Source organism: Nyctibius grandis, chromosome 3, assembly GCF_013368605.1.
Source record: "Nyctibius grandis isolate bNycGra1 chromosome 3, bNycGra1.pri, whole genome shotgun sequence".
Lineage (NCBI taxonomy): Eukaryota > Metazoa > Chordata > Aves > Nyctibiiformes > Nyctibiidae > Nyctibius > Nyctibius grandis.
In genome coordinates, this window is record NC_090660.1 from 6,966,083 (window position 1) to 6,987,362 (window position 21,280).

The 21,280-nt window shown below is 38.8% G+C and overlaps 1 protein-coding gene across 1 annotated transcript in view; it reads left to right on the plus strand.

Moving 5' to 3' along the window:
• The window catches only part of DCDC2 (doublecortin domain containing 2), a 72,195-nt gene that overhangs the window by 22,533 nt on the left and 28,382 nt on the right, over positions 1-21,280 (plus strand). The window contains exons 5-9 of the mRNA XM_068396463.1: positions 281-357; positions 468-599; positions 5,006-5,152; positions 6,225-6,279; positions 8,106-8,307. Of these exons, the coding sequence (XP_068252564.1) occupies positions 281-357; positions 468-599; positions 5,006-5,152; positions 6,225-6,279; positions 8,106-8,307 (613 nt within the window). The remainder of the gene's footprint in view (positions 1-280; positions 358-467; positions 600-5,005; positions 5,153-6,224; positions 6,280-8,105; positions 8,308-21,280) is intronic.

Genomic DNA, 21,280 nt, shown 5'->3' on the forward strand with positions numbered 1-21,280 from the left:
CAAAGATGTCCATACAATTCTGACCTCTCAGTGGAAACCATACATTGTGCCATGCTGCACTATGGTATACTATGCTGTGGTTGTTATTCAACCTGTATATAAACTTGCAGCACTAATTATGTGTGCTCTGTAGAAGGTGAAGCTGGAACGGAATAAAATGCATGTTTTAAAATAGGAACTTCTTTCTGCAGATGCGTTGCCCCCGTTGCTGGTGGTGGTCAGGGCAAACTCTTTCCCAATGTGAAGATCGAGTAATTTCTAATTCTCTTTGTCCTTGCAGGTGAAGCCGGTTATCCACAGTAGAATCACTGTGTCAGCACGGTTCCGAAAAACAGTCCAGGAGCCCTACACTATTTTGTAAGTAGAATTTTCAGTTAGTAAACTGCCATTTCAGTGTGTGTGTCTTAACTTCAGATGAGTTTTGCTTAAAATATGCCTCTAAATAATTTTACTTTGCTTTATTTCAGCCTGATTGCTAATGGAGACCTTATTAGCCCTGTAGTGCGCCTCCTCATTCCCAGGAAAACACTGAATCACTGGGATCATATTCTCGAAATGATTACAGGAAAAGTTACCCTGAGAAGTGGAGCTGTTCACAGGTATCAGGAAACTCAATATTTGCAATGTAATTTGATATGCATAGATATGGTTTTAAAACTCCATAGGGTAGATATAATGGATCATTCCTGCTTCATGGGAAATTCCACTATAAGAAAATTAAACGACATCAAAAAGCCACAAAATGGAAAAAAGTAGACTCCAAGTAACCTTCAGGTTTCACTTCAACTACTATTTAAAAAAAAGAAAACCCTCAATTTGTTTCAATGGTTATTTCTTGATTAAATATTTAGTTAGCAGGCATGTAATAATACAATAATAAAGCAATATATTTAGTATTAATAATAAGTTACATGTCAGAATAGAACAAATCAGCACGGTAAAGTTGGTGAAAATGTTCAGAATGTGCAATAATAGATGTGGTCCATGTTCCTTTTAATTTTGATAGTTCTTTAAATTCATTGGAGCAAAAAATTTTGAGGAAAATATTCTAGATTCTTTGGTTTTTGAAGACCTGTGCTATGACTAGGATGTGCTTTATACTCAGCCAGCTCAGCCTCCTAGTAAGAGCCCGCCCAGGCCAAAGATGTGGTTCAGGGTTTGCCAGTGCCAGTATCTCAGCTGGGCTGAGTTGTGGTATCCCAGGAATAGGAGGTGACCTCTTGGACAGGTAAGTTTCAGTCCCGTAGGCTTTTACAATGTAAAATAAGCTCTTAAAATCGTATTTGGTAGTTGTTGCAAGTTTTAGAGCAAAATGATATGTGCAGCTTCCATGAGAAACATTGCAGCGTAAGCAGGCTGCCAAGGTGTGTACTGGCAAATTACTGACATTCCAGTGTTGCCCCATGCAGAGCACATTACAGAAATCCGTTCCTCAGATGGGAAAGGGCCTTTTGTGGAAAATCATTGTTCACAGCTTACGCAATGTCTGAGGCTATGCTTGCAAAATCTTTCTCAATTCAGTGAAGATAAAATATTCTTTCAGTTCTTCTGATTGTGTTCCCAGAGCTGATACAGACAATAAAAGATTAAGGTTGACTGTTAGCTCTCATCTAATTTTTCCTCTCGGCCTGCTCCTATTGTCTGGCTACTTAGCACTTTTACTTGCAGTAAAGTAAACCTACACACATCTTGCAGCTTTCTGGATCTGATTCTCAGCTAGTGTAACTCTGAAGTGAGCAAAGTAACAGCTGTTTGCAGTATAGCAATTCTTTCTGCTCTCAGGTTCTTAAGCAATTTAAAAACCTTTCACATTTTATTCTCATTACTTTGTGTCACCCCTTGGTGAAACTGAATGATGTACATGAAAGCATAAATCATGCTGCACATAGCTAGGGTTGCTTTTGAGAAGTTCCCTTCAGTGCTCAGTTTTAATCCTTTAAAAAATAAGATAATGTGCATGACATTTTGAATTATTTAATGTTTTCCTTTTTCTGGTTTTCTATTAACCCAGTTTTCATTTTCTTTTCCTTAAAATGCTAGGAATACATATTAAATACATTAGTGAAGTGATCGTTGTTCTTTAATAAGTTACACATTAATTGCTGGGGTTTACTGAAACTATGTTAGCATTAGGGGAGGTCCTGTAAGACCACTGATGCTGGGAAGATATTTCTCATTAAAGAAGGATAAGTGGAATTCCGAGAACCTGCATTATGTATATGGCAGTTTTTCTTTTCCATGTTATTAAAAGACACACAAAGCTGCCAAGTCTTATGCAGTTTCACATATGGCTTTTTAAAAAAAAATTATTGATCATCCCTGTCAGAATAGGGATGTAAGTAAGAAGTATGAGAGAGGAGACAATGAGAAAGTAGCTTTTCTTGCTTGCCAGATTGCACATGGGGATGGAGTACAGCAACATGATGAGCAGGTGCTTGGTGCATGGGCAACTGGGAATTTAGGGATGTTGGTCACGCAAGTTGTGTCTTTGCTGTCTCCTTTGTCAGCCTGTATGCTTGCTTTGTTTTGGCTGCTGCTTTTTGGCTTGGATTCAGGAGTGAAAATGGATATCCACTGACAGCCCACAGGACAAGCCCTAAGTCGTCCCTCAGTGACCAGAAGTGACCATAAGGACATACTTGTTGTGTGGTACTAGTCAGTGACTGATTATGTTTGATTCAGTCATTGTGGTTATTATTTTCAGGGTTGAAAATACAACTAGAGACTGCCAGATAATCCATAACATTTCCAGCAGTTATATTAAGCAAACAACTTTTGTGCATTAAATATAATATTAAAACACAAGCAAGGTGAAAGAACAGGAACAAAAACTCACAGTCGTGTTTGTATGGACCCCTACATAGCTGCAGCACCATACAAATATATAAAACAGTTCTTAAACTGTGGTCCACTGATTTGCTGTTTTTTCCCCTGAGTACCCCAAAGCAAAATATAATCTAGCAAAACACAGTGAGATTAATTCAGAAATAGGCTTCTTGCTGATTTTTAGATTGCTTGTTTTATTTTCATTGTTTGTGTGTAGCTGATGTCGTCTATGTGGTAGTGAAACATAAACTGCCCTTTGAATTGCTGGAATGCCTGTGAAATGTTTGCACTAAAAAATAAATGTGAGTAGTACAGAAGGGGTGCTTTAGAGTTAGCATACCTCTTAGCAATGTGATCAAGATTTTAAAAAGCTGCAATTTCACCTTTGAGAATATTCAGTCTTTGCACTTAGAAAACCAGGGTACTTCCATATGGCAGGAGGCACCTAGAAAATCAAGGTACTTTCATGAGGGGAATATAAGAAAGACATGGACACACTGGAGCAAGGGCAGCAAAGGGCCACGAGAATAAAGGGCTTGAAGATACCTGTCACATGGGGAGGGCTGAGAGAGATGGGACTCTGCAGCCTGGAGAAGGCTCAGAGGGATCTTGTTAATGTGTATAAATACCTGGTGGGAAGGAGTTAAGAAGGTGGAGCCAGGCTCTTCTCAGTGATGCCCAGTGGCAGGACGAGAGGCAATGGGCACAAACTGAAATAAAGGAAATTCCACTTGAATGGAAGGAAAAAACCCAACATTTTTACTGTAAGAGTCATCAAACACTGGAACAGGTTGCCCAGAGAGGTTGTGGACTCTCCATCCTTGCAGTTACTCAGAACACACCTGGACACAGCCCCGAGCTACCTAATCTAGTTGCTCTTGCTCTGCATGGGGTGGTTGGATTAGACAGTCTCCAGAGATCATGTCCAACCTCAGCTATTCTGTGATTCATCGTTCTATAAGCTGCATTTTTTTTCTATGTTTATTCAAGGTTGTGCGACGGTGTGTATGAACTTAAGAAGCAGCTTTTTCTCTATTAAACTGAAAATTTTTGCACTTTATAAGTCAGGGGTGTTCTCAAGGCAGGCTTTTGATATTCTTCCTAAAAGGTTCATTGTATAGGTGTATATATCATTTTATATCTCCTTGCATTACGTTGCAATTTATGAATAACACTTACAGTAGCTCCTGTAGAAGGCTTCTAGAAAGGCAATTAAGATGGCCATTCAACATTCCTGCATTTAAGATTTAAATGCAAAACTGTTAATGTTGACTTTTTAATTAAATATTTATATTGTTGAGTTTTGGAATATGCTTCATAGGAAAGAGCTTATTTATTATTGAATATTTCCTCCTTCCTCATTGTTTTGACCATCCTTAAATAAAATCACGAACGTGATTATGAAGTAATTGGGATAGCATAGAAATAACGTGTTGACCGCTGCTGCTCCCCACCCCCCCAGTCCCTAATGCATTCGTTCTTGGGAAAGTGTACAAACAGAAATTGTTGTGGTAAAAATCTACCTGGTGTAGTAGACATATTAATTATTGGTATTGTAGGTGCCTAAGATACACAGCTGCTTGTTATAATGTATTATTGTATTTCGTACTACTTCCAGCCTTACCCCACCAGGTACAGCCATGTTCCAACCTTCTGATCTATACAATATAACGATATAAGTGCAATGTTATCAACTTGGTCTGTGTTAGGTGGGCAGGTCCTGGGTGTTCAGTTGTGGAGCCATGAATGCCTTGTTCTTCCCAGGTTACTGCATAGTGCCCAGGGCACAGATGGGAGGTGGAACTTGGTATGAGAGGGGTCAGGAACTTGTGGAATAGATCCCTTCCAAGGTATCAGGGGAAAGGCATTAAAGACCTTTTAAGTACAGAATAATTTATTTAATTTTAGAAATTACGAGAGTATTTAATCTGTCATAATGCTTCATACTTCAGTAATTTTATATAAACTGTGATTTAGGTCATTATTTTGCTCTGTCTTTCCTTGTCTTTTGGTTTTTATGTAGCAACTGATCATTGTATGGCATCCACTGTGCTTTATTGGGTTTGATATCTGGAAATTCAACATTGTTTAGTGAGTTTAGATTAACATAGCTTTCAACGCTCAATATACGTAACTGAATGTTAAGGTTTATTATATTAAGCATTTTCATATTTTTCAGACTTTACACTTTAGATGGAAAACTTGTTCAGAGTGGGTCAGACTTGGAGAATGGACAAATTTATGTTGCAGTGGGTAGAGAAAAATTTAAGAAGTTGCCATACGGTGATCTGCTGTTTAACAAATTCACAATGAGAAGGCCACAGGGGTAAGTTCTATAGGTGTGTGCTCTACTTCTCATGTGCTTGTGTGTGTCAGTTTGTTTGCAAAGTACCACCAGTAAAGTACAAAATCATTCCAAGAATGAGGAAGGGAGGGAGGGATGGGTTAGTATGGATGCAAAACTTTATTGACAACTTCTGAGAAAGCTGAGATTAAAAAACCAAAGAGAAAATGGAAATTCAGAAGACTATTTCACCTCATAAACATGCCATTGATTATGTATCACAAAATTAATGTCTGAAAAAGGATTATTTTGACTTGGCTTAATTTGTTTTTTCCTGGGACACAAATGTGTACAGCTAAATGAGATTAGGTGCAGCTACACCAGTCTAGATCTACTCTTGCTTGGTAACGTTTTGTGGAATATGTGCTCCCTTAAGAATGCTTTATGTTTGGGTCTATTTTTTGTAGGCTAGAATTATCATGTAATAGAGTCCTAAACCGGATGTCTGTAAAGAGAAACTTGCGCTTTTAGTATCTTTGGAAAACATGAAAATTTGGAGCCATTTCATTGAAATAAATGGAAAGAAATAGAAATTTGTCCCATAAATTGGTGTAATTTAGAGAATTTGTCCCATGTTCTGAATATAAACTGGGGTGTAATATTTTTGGTTTTTTTAGTGAGCAACTGTAGACAATGTGAATAACTTGAAAGTATTGTGGGAAACAGTGTTTGCAATAAATGAATTTAAGGACAGTGAAAAGCTCTGTTGATCAATTGATGTAAACAGTTTTATTGAAATTATTGGACCTTTTCATTATAATAGTTGTAAGGATCCTTCGCATAGTAATTCACTGAATACTAATATGCAAATTTTCAGTATATAAAGTATGCATTGTGGGGAAATGTAATGCATTTGCTTGAATAAGTTAATGATTATTCATTTAAATATAGTCTAGTGAACAGAAATGAGTGATTCTTAGTAAAAACGTGCAATGAATAAAGCAATTAACTCTGTTGCCATAGCTGACTTGGTGTTATCTGACTTGGTTATAGATACATAGTTTCTATGATAGTGACAGTGTACACAATTCTAAGATATGGCTTATTTTTGCAGTTTCAAAGCCTCTGTACTACCTCCAGTTGTGGGATCTCAAAAGTCTAAAGGCAGTGTAAGTATCAAGTGCCATAATAAAGTTTGTTTCTAATTTAGCTTAATTCTGGCAGATGGAAAGTCCCTGTCCTTTGGGTTATAATTAAATCTGAAGAGAAAAAAATCCACGGCCACCTGGTGGTATGCTTATTAAAGCTTGATGAATCTGTAGCTATTTGCAGTGTCAATTAGACAAAAGAAATCTGAGAAAATATTACTGCAATAATGGCTGCTTTATATTTTACAAAACCTTCCATAGCAAAGATCAACTGCTGCCTTGGGGTCTTTCCCATAAACCTTGTCAACCATCTTTGTTTATTTGTTAAATAATTTATTCAAATTATACACCTAAAGGAAAAACACGGAACCTTTTACAAAATGTCTTGCAGAAAATTGTGTTACTGCATGCTGAGTCTGAATAAGACCCCAGAACAGTTTCCTATCATCTGATGTGTTTTGCCCTAGCTAACCATTAAATACAGAGCTTGGGCCTCCACTGCTTTGTATCCTATATAGCTGTTTATATATGTACAAAATGAGTCCACTGTGGATTTAAAACAGTGCCAAATGAGAATATAAGTATCTGTTTGCAATGATTCTGTACAAGTGCAGTTTACTGTACAAGACAGCAGAGAGTCAGACTCACAGTCTGTCATTATAATTGTGGTAGTTGATCATGTCCATTCACTGCTTACAGAACAAAAAAGCCTGGAGCCACTAAACAAAGTAAGCAATAAAATATACAAGTCTCTGTTCTGTTTTGTTGAACTTCAGTAGAAGATAAAACCTCAGTAAAGAACGTACTTTCAGGTGGTGTTTGTTTTTAAAATGTGGGCTTTGCAATTCTAGCATTTGTAAAAATAACTCATTAACAGTTTTAACTTCTTGCCTCTTTACTATTACTTAACAGCATATACAGAAAATTATTTGATATCCACTTTTATTCCATTCGGATTGTAACACACATGGATAACACATGTCAAAACTTAAGGAGGGAGGAATATGTACTACTGCTCTTAAATATCTAATACAACACTTGAACTGGTATAAATCATGCAATTGTTTGCTTCAGTTTGATATCTGCACTTTTTTATTATTATTGCTTGGGAGTAACAGTCTCCAGTTTGAGTTAGAAGAGGCTGAAATACTGCCGTGCCCTCATTTCTCCTTACATAGAAAGGGTAAGTGGTAATCTCTGGCTGGTACACCAGGGTCATACATACATCAAAGATGTAAAAATAAGGACAAGGTTTCTGGTTCTGTTTCAAGATACACCACAGAGCAAGCAGAGGAACTGGCTGATGTCCTTGGAGGTGATTCAGAGGTGAAGTGTTGGCAGCCCACTTTCTTAGTGTCCACTTGTCAGTCAGTGTTACTGCCACACAAAGACTGTCATCCTCTTCCAGCTGCTTTTGACACTTAGATTAATGCCCATGTCTCATTTACACAGGCAATGAATTATTCACAAGTTATATATGTTATATCTTGTGACTTTCCACACATATGCATAGATGAGATATAGCTGTATATCATATGCATGCATGTATAGATTCACCTAGCCATCCTTTTCATCAAATTAAGCATTATTTTATTATAATAAATGTGTTATTTTCCTCTGGGAGTTATTGAGGAGTATTTAATCAGTCAGATCATATAGTAAGTTGATAAGATAATTATAATTTTCTGGATAGTTTAAGATATCGCTTAACTGTACTGATTGTAAATTATTATGCTTCTTTAACACCTGATACCAATCCTTAGTATTAAAAGGTTGAAATAATCTTGAAATTAAAAAAACAAGCTTTGTCATTTTGATCAGTGATAATTACATACACTTCTTTTCAGGGAAATGATCAGCAATCTAAATCTACTGTTGGATCGAGTGACCTGGGAGAAAACAATTCCTCACCTCAGCCTCCCAAAGGGAAAGACAAAAAAAACCAGAATCCAGGGGATTCTGTGTCCAGACAACACTTTTCTAACAACTCTACAGAAGTAAAACAGACAGTAAGAGTAACAGCTTCCACAGGAGTCCTTCAGGATAATGGTCAGTACTGAGAGAAACACTATCATAGCATAGTGGTTTTTGATCTTCACTTAAAACAGTGAAACAGTGGAATAATATGCTTGTATAGTTCTTGAATTTTCCATTTGCTCTGGCTAACTGAATTTACAAAAGTTCTTTCTGCTTAAGAAATGTACCTATGCATAACTGCTACATTCCTGGCTTCATTTACATACCACAGGAGACCGTATATGTTATTTAGGATGCCTTGGAAATTAAACTAATAAGGTTCTATCTTTATGCTTTTGATAAAAGCATAATAGAAAACATATTTTGACCATTTTCCCACTGTTCTGCCCTGCAAAAAAAGTGAAGAAAAGGAGCTGATCTGCTCAAAAGGACACCTCGCTCTCTTTGAGGGTCCCTGGTGAGCTGCCTGGTTCTGTTTAACGAAATGACTGGACCCTGGGGGAATAACACAGACATGAACTCCAGTTAGCCCATAGCTGCTGAGACTAATCATACAGCAGAGCTGCTGGAGGTACTTTCAGAATTTCTCTCTCACTGTGCTGTGGCAGCATTTTAGAAATTTAGTCAGAAACATCCTTGTTGAGAAACTGCTTTTCTTATGTTATGGTGTGATATTCCCTCTTCCCGCAGTTTTTTTTTTTTAATGGCTAGAAGACTGTCCCCTCACTGCAGATATTGCTGCTATGCTGGGATAGTAATAGTTCCAAAAGTCATTAATATAGGCCAATTAATATCTGTCAGGAGAGATAAAGTATACTTTTCATAGCATTTGACATTTCTTCTCACTGCTGTTTTAAGTGTTAATAATTAAGTGTGCAATAACAAATCACCATCTAAAACTTAAGTATATGTCATACAACAGCACAGTTTTGTACCTCTGTTTGTCTAGAATCATGACTTGTAAATTTACTTTGGGTCAGGAGCAGGTTTGTAAATTTGTGTTTTAAAAGATCAATGAAATATAATCTTGTGTAATAGAATTGTCTTTTCAAGAGTAAGCTTGTTGAATTTCAGGTTTATTTTAGTCTTGATTCAAATAACATTCTATCTAATTTTAGCCAGCTCTTTTTCAGTCAAGTTTCTTTTCTTACTGAAGAACAACGATTGTATTATAATGAAAGTGACTAGAAGAATGTGTCCTTTATAACTCATGAAATGACTGAATATATTCTTCTCCTTGAAATCATCATGGTATATCCCCACTTTTTACAGATTGAGTATTGCATGCTAAAAACGTATGAGGGAGAAACTACCAGAGCTGACCTCTCAGAGGCGGCCTTGCACGCTTGGCTTACCATTTTTAAAGGCTCCAAATCATTATGTAAGATGCAAGGAATGCAGGGAAAGGCTTTTACATTTAGGCTGTTGTCCACCCTGGATACTTTCAGTCGTTGATGTGTTTTCTTTTTTTTTTTTTGAAACAGATGCATTGTCTTCTGTTTGGAAGTACTGGTACAGAATTCTTTATAGAGAGCTCAAAATCCACATGTTCTGGTCTAGTCTCCTGTTCAGAGTACTGAACTGCTCTGAACCTCACTTATGACTAGGCAGATCTCAGTCAGACCTCTTACATTAAGAACAACCAAGCCACATAACTTTTTCTGATAGGTATAGTGCCATTATGGTGATTTTCTAGATGCTATTTTTTTTCTGGCCTGAGGATTTTTGTTAAGTAAAGTTTCTACAGATGTTTCCTGGAAACAAACAGACCCCTCTTGCCAAGGTGAGAGAAATTTGTTCTTTGCCTTTGTCGGCCTTGCATTAGGTTATCAGAGGTGTCTGATGCTTTCTTTCATTTCCCAGTGGAGGGCAGAGTACTAGAAGCAGCAATAGTCTCTGTCCTTTCAGCAGGCAGTGACTAAGAGAAAATCTTACTTCTGTAGATAGCAGACAAATATAGGGAGATATTTACCTCTCCATATTTAGCACTATTGCTGCTCCACCTGCTCACAGAAATGGTTGGAAATCCACTAAGTTTATTGAAGAAGTGACTGCTTGCTTCTCACTTCAGCTTTTCCATGCTTTGTGAGTCTTGCATAACTAGGAGAAGCTATTCAAGGCAGTCAGTTCTCTGGTTTGAGCTAAAGTGTATGCTGGGAGAAGCTCTCTGTTCTTTCTGTCCTCCTCTATTTATCCTTCATGTATGCTAGCATACCAGCTAAAAGAAGTGGGAATGGGCAGTGTGATGTGTGTGCTGTTCTGCAAGTCTAGATAGACCTAGCTGGTTGTGCAGGCAGCTGCTGAGGGAGATGGTCTCTAGGCTGAATTCAGACAACAGTATGGGATGAGAAATCCAGAGCCGTGTAATGGATTTCTGATGGGGTGCAATTCCTGCTCTCTGTGGATCTCTGTTGATGAGGAGATGTATACTAAGCCAGTGAGAACTGTTTCGCCAAGTGCAAAAGGCAAACCATCTCATGCTCCTGTAAGTCTTTAGGCCAACCACAGTGACAATTGCATCACAGTGACTTGTGAATCTACAGTCTTATCTTTCCCCAGATAAATTCCCCAGTATTTGTTGAGCCAGATCAAGTGCAAAGTATTCCAGGAAGCAATTGCCTTAAGCTTCTCATCACAAGGCTACTATTCAAAGTGATTTTCAGCTCTGCTTGTATTTTAACAAGAGGTGCCTCCTTATTATTACATTATTCTGGTTCAGCTTAAATGTACTTCTTTGCCACGTGACTCAAACTAAATTTAATGATGTTTTATTTATTTGTTTATTTTATCCTTCCCTTTCTCGTTCCATTTTTCTTTCTGGTACTTTGCAGTAAGTATGACAAAATTTTTTCTGTTATCAAGAGCAAAATCAGGATGTCCCATTTCCTGCATTTTGCTTTACAAGCCCTTAATAATACTAGCTAATATCCTATATTTACCATTTCATGTAAGAAACCACGTGCAGTTGTTCTAAGTCTGTTGGCTCGTGGTGGAACACGTTTTTGCTATGATATTTTTCTAAATGAGTAATTTGTCATTGCGTGGAAAACATGTGAAGGGTGCATGGAGCACTAGAGAGAGATCCCATGTGTCCCTTTTCTTTTCCTTTTGTCATTTTGGGTGAAAATTTGTAAGGGAGTGCTCCAGGTCCCTTAAAATCCACAGCGATTTTTTTGTTTGTTTTGGATTTTTTCCCCCTCTCCAAAAGAGGTACAGCTGTGCTTGCTGCAACAGTTTTTGTCATAGTAGCCAGACAATATATCTGAACCCCATTCCGAAACAGGCATGTCTCATTGTAAGCGAGGGTAATTCAGCCTCTGTACCTAGTTTATTTTCTGAATTGTCTGAGGCCTAATGGACCTTTGCCTCTGTCTATACTGCTGGAGGCTGTCCTGAGGAGCCCCGGACGCCTGAGGCCTCAGAAGAAGTCAGGATAGAGGAGGAATCTGTCTTGGTTGATGAGGGCTGGGTCAGGGACCAATTAAGCAACCTGGACGTCCATAAATCCATGGGCCCTGATGGGATGCACCCGCGGGTGCTGAGGGAGCTGGCGGAAGTCATTGCTAGGCCACTCTCCATCATCTTTGCTAAGTCGTGGGCAACGGGAGAGGTGCCTGAGGACTGGAGGAAAGCGAATGTCACTCCAGTCTTCAAAAAGGGCAGGAAGGAGGACCCGGGTAACTATAGACCGGTCAGCCTCACCTCCATCCCCGGAAAGGTGATGGAGCAACTTGTCCTTGGTGCTGTCTCTAGGCACATCAAGGATAGGGGGATCATTAGGGGCACTCAGCATGGCTTCACCAACGGGAAGTCTTGCTCAACCAACTTGATAGCCTTTTATGAGGATGTTACCCGGTGGATAGATGATGGTAAAGTTGTGGATGTGGTCTATCTCGATTTCAGTAAAGCATTTGACACGGTCTCCCACAGCATCCTCGCAGCTAAACTGGGGAAGTGTGGTCTGGATGATCGGGTAGTGAGGTGGATTGTGAACTGGCTGAAGGAAAGAAGCCAGAGAGTAGTGGTCAATGGGACAGAGTCCAGTTGGAGGTCTGTGTCTAGCGGAGTTCCGCAAGGGTCGGTTCTGGGACCAGTTCTATTCAATATATTCATTAATGACTTGGATGAGGGATTAGAGTGCGCTGTCAGCAAGTTCGCTGATGACACAAAACTGGGAGGAGTGGCTGACACACCGGAAGGCTGCGCAGCCATTCAGAGAGACCTGGACAGGCTGGAGAGTTGGGCGGGGAGAAATTTAATGAAATATAACAAGGACAAGTGTAGAGTCCTGCATCTGGGCAAGAACAACCCCATGTACCAGTACAAGTTGGGGACAGAGCTGTTGGAGAGCAGCGTAGGGGAAAGGGACCTGGGGGTCCTAGTGGACAGCAGGATGACCATGAGCCAGCAGTGTGCCCTTGTGGCCAAGAAGGCCAATGGCATCCTGGGGTGTATTAGAAGGGGTGTGGTCAGCAGGTCGAGAGAGGTTCTCCTCCCCCTCTACTCTGCCCTGGTGAGGCTGCATCTGGAGTATTGTGTCCAGTTCTGGGCCCCTCAGTTCAAGAAGGACAGGGAACTGCTAGAGAGAGTCCAGCGCAGAGCCACGAAGATGATTAAGGGAGTGGAACATCTCCCTTATGAGGAGAGGCTGAGGGAGCTGGGTCTCTTTAGCTTGGAGAAGAGGAGACTGAGGGGTGACCTCATTAATGTTTATAAATATGTAAAGGGCAAGTGTCATGAGGATGGAGCCAGGCTCTTCTCAGTGACATCCCTTGACAGGACAAGGGGCAATGGGTGCAAGCTGGAACACAGGAGGTTCCACTTAAATATGAGGAAAAACTTCTTTACGGTAAGGGTGACCGAACACTGGAACAGGCTGCCCAGAGAGGTTGTGGAGTCTCCTTCTCTGGAGACATTCAAAACCCGCCTGGACGCGTTCCTGTGTGATATGGTCTAGGCAATCCTGCCCCGGCAGGGGGATTGGACTAGATGATCTTTTGAGGTCCCTTCCAATCCCTAACATTCTGTGATTCTGTGATTCTGTGATTCTGTTTTGAGAGGACTTAATAGCAGCCTGCCAGTACCTATGAGGAGGATAACAAGGATAGAGCCAGGCTCTTCCCAGTGTACTGGGGTACTCAATGCCTTCTGTGCCTCTGACTTCACTATGCACGGCGGGAGGACAGTAGACAGTGAGCATAAGCTGAAACAAGAGAGGTTCATACTGGCTGTAACAAGACATTTTTTCCCTCTGAGGACAGCCAAGAAGTGGAACAGCTGCCCAGAGTGGCTGTGCAATCTCTATCATTGGAGTATTTTAAGACCCAACTGGATAAAGCCCTGAGCAATCTGCTCTGACTTCATAGCTGTCCCCTTATTGAGGAGGAGGCTGGACTAGATGATCTTTCGAGGTCCCTTCCAATCCCTAACATTCTGTGATTCTGTGATTCTGTGATTCTGTGACTGGTAGAGGTACCCAACCTTTTGACGAGAGCTGATGTTGTTGGTGAAACATCTGAGGTTTCTTTTGACCCACTGAGGCAAGTGGCGTGTGTCACCATTTAAAGAGGAGCAGAAGTGTCCTTCTGGAAGTGGATGGCATTTGAGGTGCAATGTTGAAGAGGAGGCCGAGAAGGACTATGGAAAAGTGCTGATAGCTGTTGCTGCTTCTACAGCAGGAAGCAGGCAAGGCATTCATATTAAATTATATGTTTTTTCATAATCAACGTTAATCCAGCCAAAACTGAAGAATCTGCACTGAGTGCAGTTTCTTGTTGTTTTCTTCTGAAGCATGATGAATTGGGTAAATTACCCATATAGTGGCAAAATCTAAAAATTCACAATGTTTAATCCAGTGATGACTGTATACAAGAACTTTTTAATGTGCTATTGTTGTGAATGTGGCACAAAAATATAGGAAACTATTTCATACTGAAATAGTTAATGTGCCAGAAACATTTTCATGTTTCATCATTAACATTAAGCACTAAAATGCACCTATAAGTTTGTTAGTAGTATCTAATACCACTCAATTACTTTGAAATTGTGTGCTTCAATATCCTTAGTATACATTTCCCTAGGATGCAATTATGCCTTTCAGAGAGATAGGAAATGTCTAGATTTATAGCTACGATTGTTTAAATTTGCCCTTATCTTTGAGAATCTCTGGAGACACCATTTCTTTTCTATTTTTTTTAAATTATTAGTGTGATGGTAGTTTTACAGCTGGAACTATTCTTGAGCAATATACTAATAGTAGGTTGTGTGTGACTCGGGTAATAACTTTCCTAGGTTTTATGCATGCAGACAGATATTTTATTTTATTTTTCTTCTATTGAATCCTAGGAATGTAAAAGAGAAGTTAACACACTGTGCCATGTTTGGTAACCGAAGTCTATCACTGTATGTTCCTTTTCATTGTTCTTTCCCACGTAAATGAACAGCAGGCTTCTCTCTGGAGAGTCAAAAGCACTAGGAAATAAACATCTCCATGTGGGATGTGAAGGATTCTTAAATTGCTCTTGCACTTTTTTGTCCACATTTGCCTGCCTGTGAGAGGCTGTGGCATGTGCAGGCAAAATTTGGGGAAAGAGGACAACTGAAAAATCAGAGCAAACGTCTTTTCACTCAGGTCTGACCCTATGTGGGAGCTCCACTGTAGTCAGAACATACATAGTGAAGTAGTTCAAAGAAAATGTACTGTACTGACCCCAAAGGGTCATCTTCTACATAGTTCATGTCTCCTGAGTGGTTTTTCTGGTCACATCTCAAGATGCAGTGACCTGAAATACAGGCCAGGCAGGCTGTAGGAGCTGTGAGCTGTTAGTGTGGAGTGCTGCAGCTTCAGTATCCTCCTGCCCAGCCAACCCTCCACGTCAAAGACTGCCCTTGACAGAAACCCAGTTGAACCATAAAAATACAGGGTTGCAGAGGTCAGCATTACTCTATATTTCTGTCCTTTATTATTTGAAGGGACTGAACTGCTGTGTGATTTGTGATAATGTTAACTGCCAAAGGCATATTATTCTGTGACTTGATAGCCTGTTTTACTATCAAGTTTGTTTCTTTATTTCTCATTAACTGAATATTTTTCACCCATGGGACTATCTATTGAGTTAAATATAGCACAGGAGCTTGATCAAGTATTTCCACTAAATTATCTGTCTGCAGGTGGGAAGTGGAAGTTCTTAGCTGGTTGATGTGCATTTTAGAACAGTGTGAGGATCATCATTTGCAGTGGTCTTTGGAAAACATGTTTTCTGGTACGTCATCTGAGGCACCAGATTCACCAGGCGACCTGTCTGGTGCTATTTCCAGCTTTCTGTATGTCAAGAAACAGTGTTGTCATTGTTCTTGTCTATGTGTTCCCAAACAGGTATCTGCTACTGAAGTTGGATTTCAGCCTGCTATTATAAACTTCATTTCTGCACTTTGCAGAAATCAGTGTCCTGAGTGGGCAGGTCTTCAAGCAAATCTGTAAGCTAAGCCCACTTCTTGTACCTGTGTCCTGCAGTGGTCATGGTCTTGCTGCAGGGAAAGCTTTCCCACCCAAGCAAGACAGTCTTTGACAACCTTTGTTCTGATTGACCCCACGGAGAGCTCCTAGTAGAGATGATGATCCGCAGAAGTTCCCAGCTCCATTTCTACTTGTCTTTTTTTATCCCTAGGGGACGTCTTGTAGGGAGTCACTGCTGTCTGCTGTGCTTTCTGTACTGTAGAGGTGGTGCATCAGGGAGAGGCTTACTTCTCGCTGATGACTGAACCAGTCAACTGTCAGCAGCTTTCTAGTTTCTACTGTAGGGTGCTGTGACACTTTCATACCTGTGACATTGCCGATTACTCATCTGTGAAGCTGAAGCTGTTAATAGTGTATGTATACATTTTTTATCTGTCTTTTTTAAAAGAAAATTCATAGTGAATAATCTTTTTTGGAGCCTTTCAGATTCTCTTTTTGTTGTAGGTTTCATTAAGGCTGAGGGAGGTAATAGGTAGAGAGCATCTAACTTCTTTCTAAGGAAATAAGCCTATTTCTAAGGAAAAAAGCTATTTCTGAGGAAATAATTCTTTTTTTCTTATTGCTAGAATTGTTTGAATGTATCAATATGGCAAAGATAAATAATAATAAAATGATGAATAAAAGGGTGCTCAGTGGGGTTGCAAGATTCACTGGTGAAGAATTCATTGTATATTCGTAGTTTCTAAAAAAGTTGAAGTTTCTATGCAGAAAGCTAAGTAACCATCTAGATGATGTGATATCAAGTTAATGTTGGTAAAGTGAAAGCAATGCAGAATGGTAGGTAAATGGTGAACTGAAATACTTTACAGGGTGCTGCTTTAGTGATAAAGGTTTAGAAAAACATTGATGAAGTTGATTTTGTGAAAATCTCTTCTGATGCTACAGCAGAGGTCATTAAAAATCAGTAAGATGTTGTGATATGTAGAGATAAAGAATAGTGACTATCACATGATATATAAAATCAATGGTTTGAGCTCATCTGTGATTGTTTGAAATTGCATCTCAGAAAGGGATATTGTAGATTTAGGAAAACTTCACAGAAAGAAAAAAAATGGTTAGGTATCTGAAAAAATGCTTGGGATTTTTTATTGCATCAAAAGGAAGTCTTTTTATTTAAAAATACTATGTTGGATTATGTGAAAATACTGTGTTGCATAAGAATAATGCCCAGCATTATGATAGGTATTCCTCATAAACTGTGGATGAGATGTAAAAATTCACATACCAAGTTCTAAACCAGTTGCTAATTAGAAGGAGTATAAAATCAAAGCATAGATTAGCCATCACCTGGCTACTGTTGTGTTTTTTTTTCTTTTTTTTCTTTTTTATTTTTTCTTTTTTCTTTTTTCTTTTTTCTTTTTTTCTTTTTTCTTTTTTCTTTTTTCTTTTTTCTTTTTTCTTTTTTCTTTTTTCTTTTTTCTTTTTTCTTCTTTTTTTTTTTCTTTTTTCTTTTTTTTCTTTTTCTTTTTTTTTTCTCCCCCCACCCCCATCACAGCATCCTGTGCTGGCATTGGCAGACATAGGGTACTGCTGTGGATGAACCACATATCTGATCTGGTACAACAGTTCCTACAGTGCTACATTCTGTTTCTTAGAAAACCAGACCTTTCTTTTAAATAGTCATCACCAGAGGCTTAAAACTGGCTGGAAACACATAGTGGTATGAGCATTCATTTTTATTTTGGCATAAACAGTGGGACAGTTTGCACATGGCACAGATGGGAATGAATTATCTTTTCTTCCTTTCCCCTCTATCCTTCTAGCTCTCTGAAATGAGGCTTTTAGTGTCTACCATATAATTACTTTCTCTTTCCATATGAATGTGGTGGTAGTCTGGTTTCCTACAGAAAAATTTTCTTAATGCCTTTTTAGATCTCTGATGTTGTTTTATCCTTACAGTAGCTGGTAAGTGTTCTTATGAAGGGTAAAATCATAGGAAATTAATTTAAGGAATTCTGGCAATAAATTAGGATGACTGACATTAAGTGTATCATGCATTTAGTAATGAAGAATACTGGGAAATCAATAGGCTTTTTAAGGCAGAGTACAGATGTGAAGTAGAAAATACTCTTTTTTTTCTTACCCTCTTGATTTGTTTCAGGTCAATTATTTAAATAGTGTTAGTCTCTATAATTTTTGCTGCCAGAATCTAAATATGCTGCTGTCTGAATATATTAATGAATATAAGTTTTATAACTTATAGGTTCACTTTAGGTTAATCTGGGCACAAATGTGAACATATTTATTTATATCATTAGACACATAGCCCTTTAAATTTCCAAATAAGTTGAGTCAATTTCTTCTGCAAGCGTATCTGAAGAGGTGGATGATACTGGGGTGTGAGTCAGTGCATCAAGATCTCTATTCCTCTGTTTGTCTCACTTTATTTGGCTTGTGTTTTGAATTAATCCCCAAGTCCCACGGCATAGCTTTCTTCTGTTAACTCACGGCTCAGCTAAAGGTTTTGTAACCATCGTCAGGTCTGAATTTTGAGATCTCAGTGGTGAAAGGTGCTCCATATGAAATGTTCTTGCAAGAAGAGGTGTGGGATTCTGCAGGAGATGACACGGAGTCTGAAGTCAAGATGAACCACTATCAAAACAGCCAAATTTCAGAATGTGCTTAAGCATGTATTTATATGTTTTTTTCTCCAAGTTGTGCTAACATGCATGCTTAACCTTTTTAAGCATACAGTCTAGGTCTCATTTCTTTTACTGAGACCCTGACACCTGCTTGCTTAAAAGTAAAAGCGTGTTCATGAAGAGACCCAATCTGTCAATCACATACTCACTTAACTGTGTCTTTGTTAGACTCACTCGTGCTTAAATTTAAACATGGACATGTGAATTTGGAAGCTCAAAGCTTTACACATATTTACTCTTTGAATAAGGAGCTATTATCCTAAACCTAAAATAGGATATATATAAGTCACCACACAAATCAGTGGGAAAACACAGGAGTTTGTTCAGTGCTATCATTTAATATTTAATGGCAGTTTTCACACCCATGTTGTTCTCAGTATCATCATTAAACAATGTGGATAAAAGAGTTCATATTTCATATGACACAATTTATAATCTCTGTTGTTGGAACAGAGCTAAAAGCTAATGATAAAACCTCAAAGAAGTATATCATTCCTAACTATATGAATTACTAGTGGCTGATACATCTTTCACAGAGACATATTCTGGACCAAAAAAATTATTCAGCATATATATGATCATATGACTGTATCTGCATTATTATATCAAGTGAAAGAATCTATTAATGTCACTGATATTGATAAAACAGATTTTAAAAATAATATATAAGTCAAGCCTTATAAAAGCCTCTGATCTCTACAGTGGTTGAATGTAAACATGTGCCTATTGCACCTTTGTGTTTTACTCTCTTCTTCATTTACTAAGTAACAATGTTTTTAAGGATGCTTCTGTCCATCATAAACTGCACAGTTTAAAATATAAAATGTACTCACAGCTCAGATGACAACGGCTGCAGAAATATATGAACATCCTGTCCTTTTAATAAGGTGATGTGAGTGTTCCACTAGTTCAGTAGGAGGCTAATTGCATTTATTTTTTTCTTTTGATGGAAATATTTTTAAAGGACATATGGTTAAAACATTGGCATTTAAATAGTTCCTAGCTAACGTTTGAAGACTCTCAAGCTGAATCAGACTTAATGGAGAGGACTGGATTACTCCAGAGCCGGGATCCTGCTTTTTGTGAAAAGAGATAAAACATGTAACGTGCCTTAGTACTTAGCAGTACTTGTAGCATACTTCTATAATTAAAGTGAGGAATGCAGCCAAGCTCGTATAGGTTAATTTACTCCTTAATGGGACTATCAGTATTTTCTAAGTACAGCAAAATTGTCAAGTTTGTGACAGATGCATTTCATACCTGCAGTTTTCTTCTTTTCCTGATACTATTGTGGAAGAAAGCTTTATGTGTCTGCGAAACTCTGTTTCTGTTTGTTTTAATTGGTCCTGTGGCACCCATGATAGCTGTGGTGCGCTTACCCTAACAACTCTTTCACTGCTTATCAGTCTGGCCTCCCTGCACACTCTCCACCTCCTTTGCTTTGCTCCCTTCCTCTTCCCCTCTCATCCCTTCCCACCTTTGACTCTTCTTTCCTCTGCTCTTTACTTTCTTTTCCAGTTTTTCTCTGATGCTTTTCCTTGGGTTCACGTGGCACTTCATTCATTTTATCTGACTTTGTCTGTTTTATTTCTATGCTATTTGTTGGTCTTTCTTCAAGTGATCCTTTCTATCTGGCAGTGATTCACCAGGATCTGGAGGTCTGAGTTCCACCCCCATTTCTGTCTTACCCTTCCTGTTCAACTTTGGGTGATTGTTTTGATACATTCTCCAGACAGCGAAGCACCTATATGGAGAGCAATGTGTGTAACAGGAGGCAGTTCAGCCCTCCCAAGCTGTTCCCACCACCTCTGTGAAACTTCCTCCATGTGGCTAAAGGGTATGTCAGAGAGCAGCTGTGGAAATGCTTGGTTTGCCAGGGCTCTTGTGGAGTTGCTGCACAGGGTGGTGAATGAGAAGACAAAAGCTCTTCTAGTTTCCCTTACCACCTGGTTATCACAAACCTTTTCCTTTAATCAGCTTGGGAGCAGAGAGGACATGCCATTCTCATTTGGCTAGTTTTCTCTTCCTTTTATACTCCGCCACGTGTAGCTTTGCAACAGGTGGTGACACATGCTGTGGTTTTGAAGAGTAGACTTGTCAAGAAGCTGCATCAGCTGTATAACAGGCATCTCTATAAAGTAACTTCATAGCTTGAAAAGGTTTCTTCAGACTTTATTCAAGTCATAATTCATAGCTTTGTAGCTTTCTTTTGGAGTGATTTATAGCTCCAAGTCATTATGTGAGTGTGAAATGTAACTTTTCTGACTAATACAAAATTATTCTTTTGAAGGTATCCGTTACATATATATTCTGATGCTCTTTAAAAAGTTCTTGTGTGTACTTTTGATGGTTGATTTATGGCCTATGACTTTTTAAAGCAAAAGTATTTTCCCGTGCAATTGCAGTGTACTTTGTATTAAAATAAGAGAAGTGTGACGAGAACTCAACAGAACAAAGAATATTGGGGTTTTTTGCTTTTTAAGTATTCATTACAAGTTACTGTGAATGCTGTGCTAAAACTGTGAAACAAGAATCTTTAATACAGTTAAAAGAACAGAAAACCATCAGGCAAACCCTGGACAAATTTTGTTTAAAAACTGAAGACCTGTTGTTTAATTTTAACAAAAAAGCTTCATTGAAGTTAATGTTTAAAATAGTGACCCTCTGGGTTTCAGAATACAAATAAGTGACCATGGCTTACACTGGCACTCAGACATGCTCTGTGCATATTTGTACTTATCTTATGCTTTATTTACATGCATGCTGAGGATCCATTGTGCTCCCCTTTGGGTGTGAAAGGAGCTTATACTGTTGGGATGGTGTGTTAGGATCCAGAGGGCAGATGAAGGGTATGTGCCCTTTCCTGAGGGTACTGTTTTTCTTCACC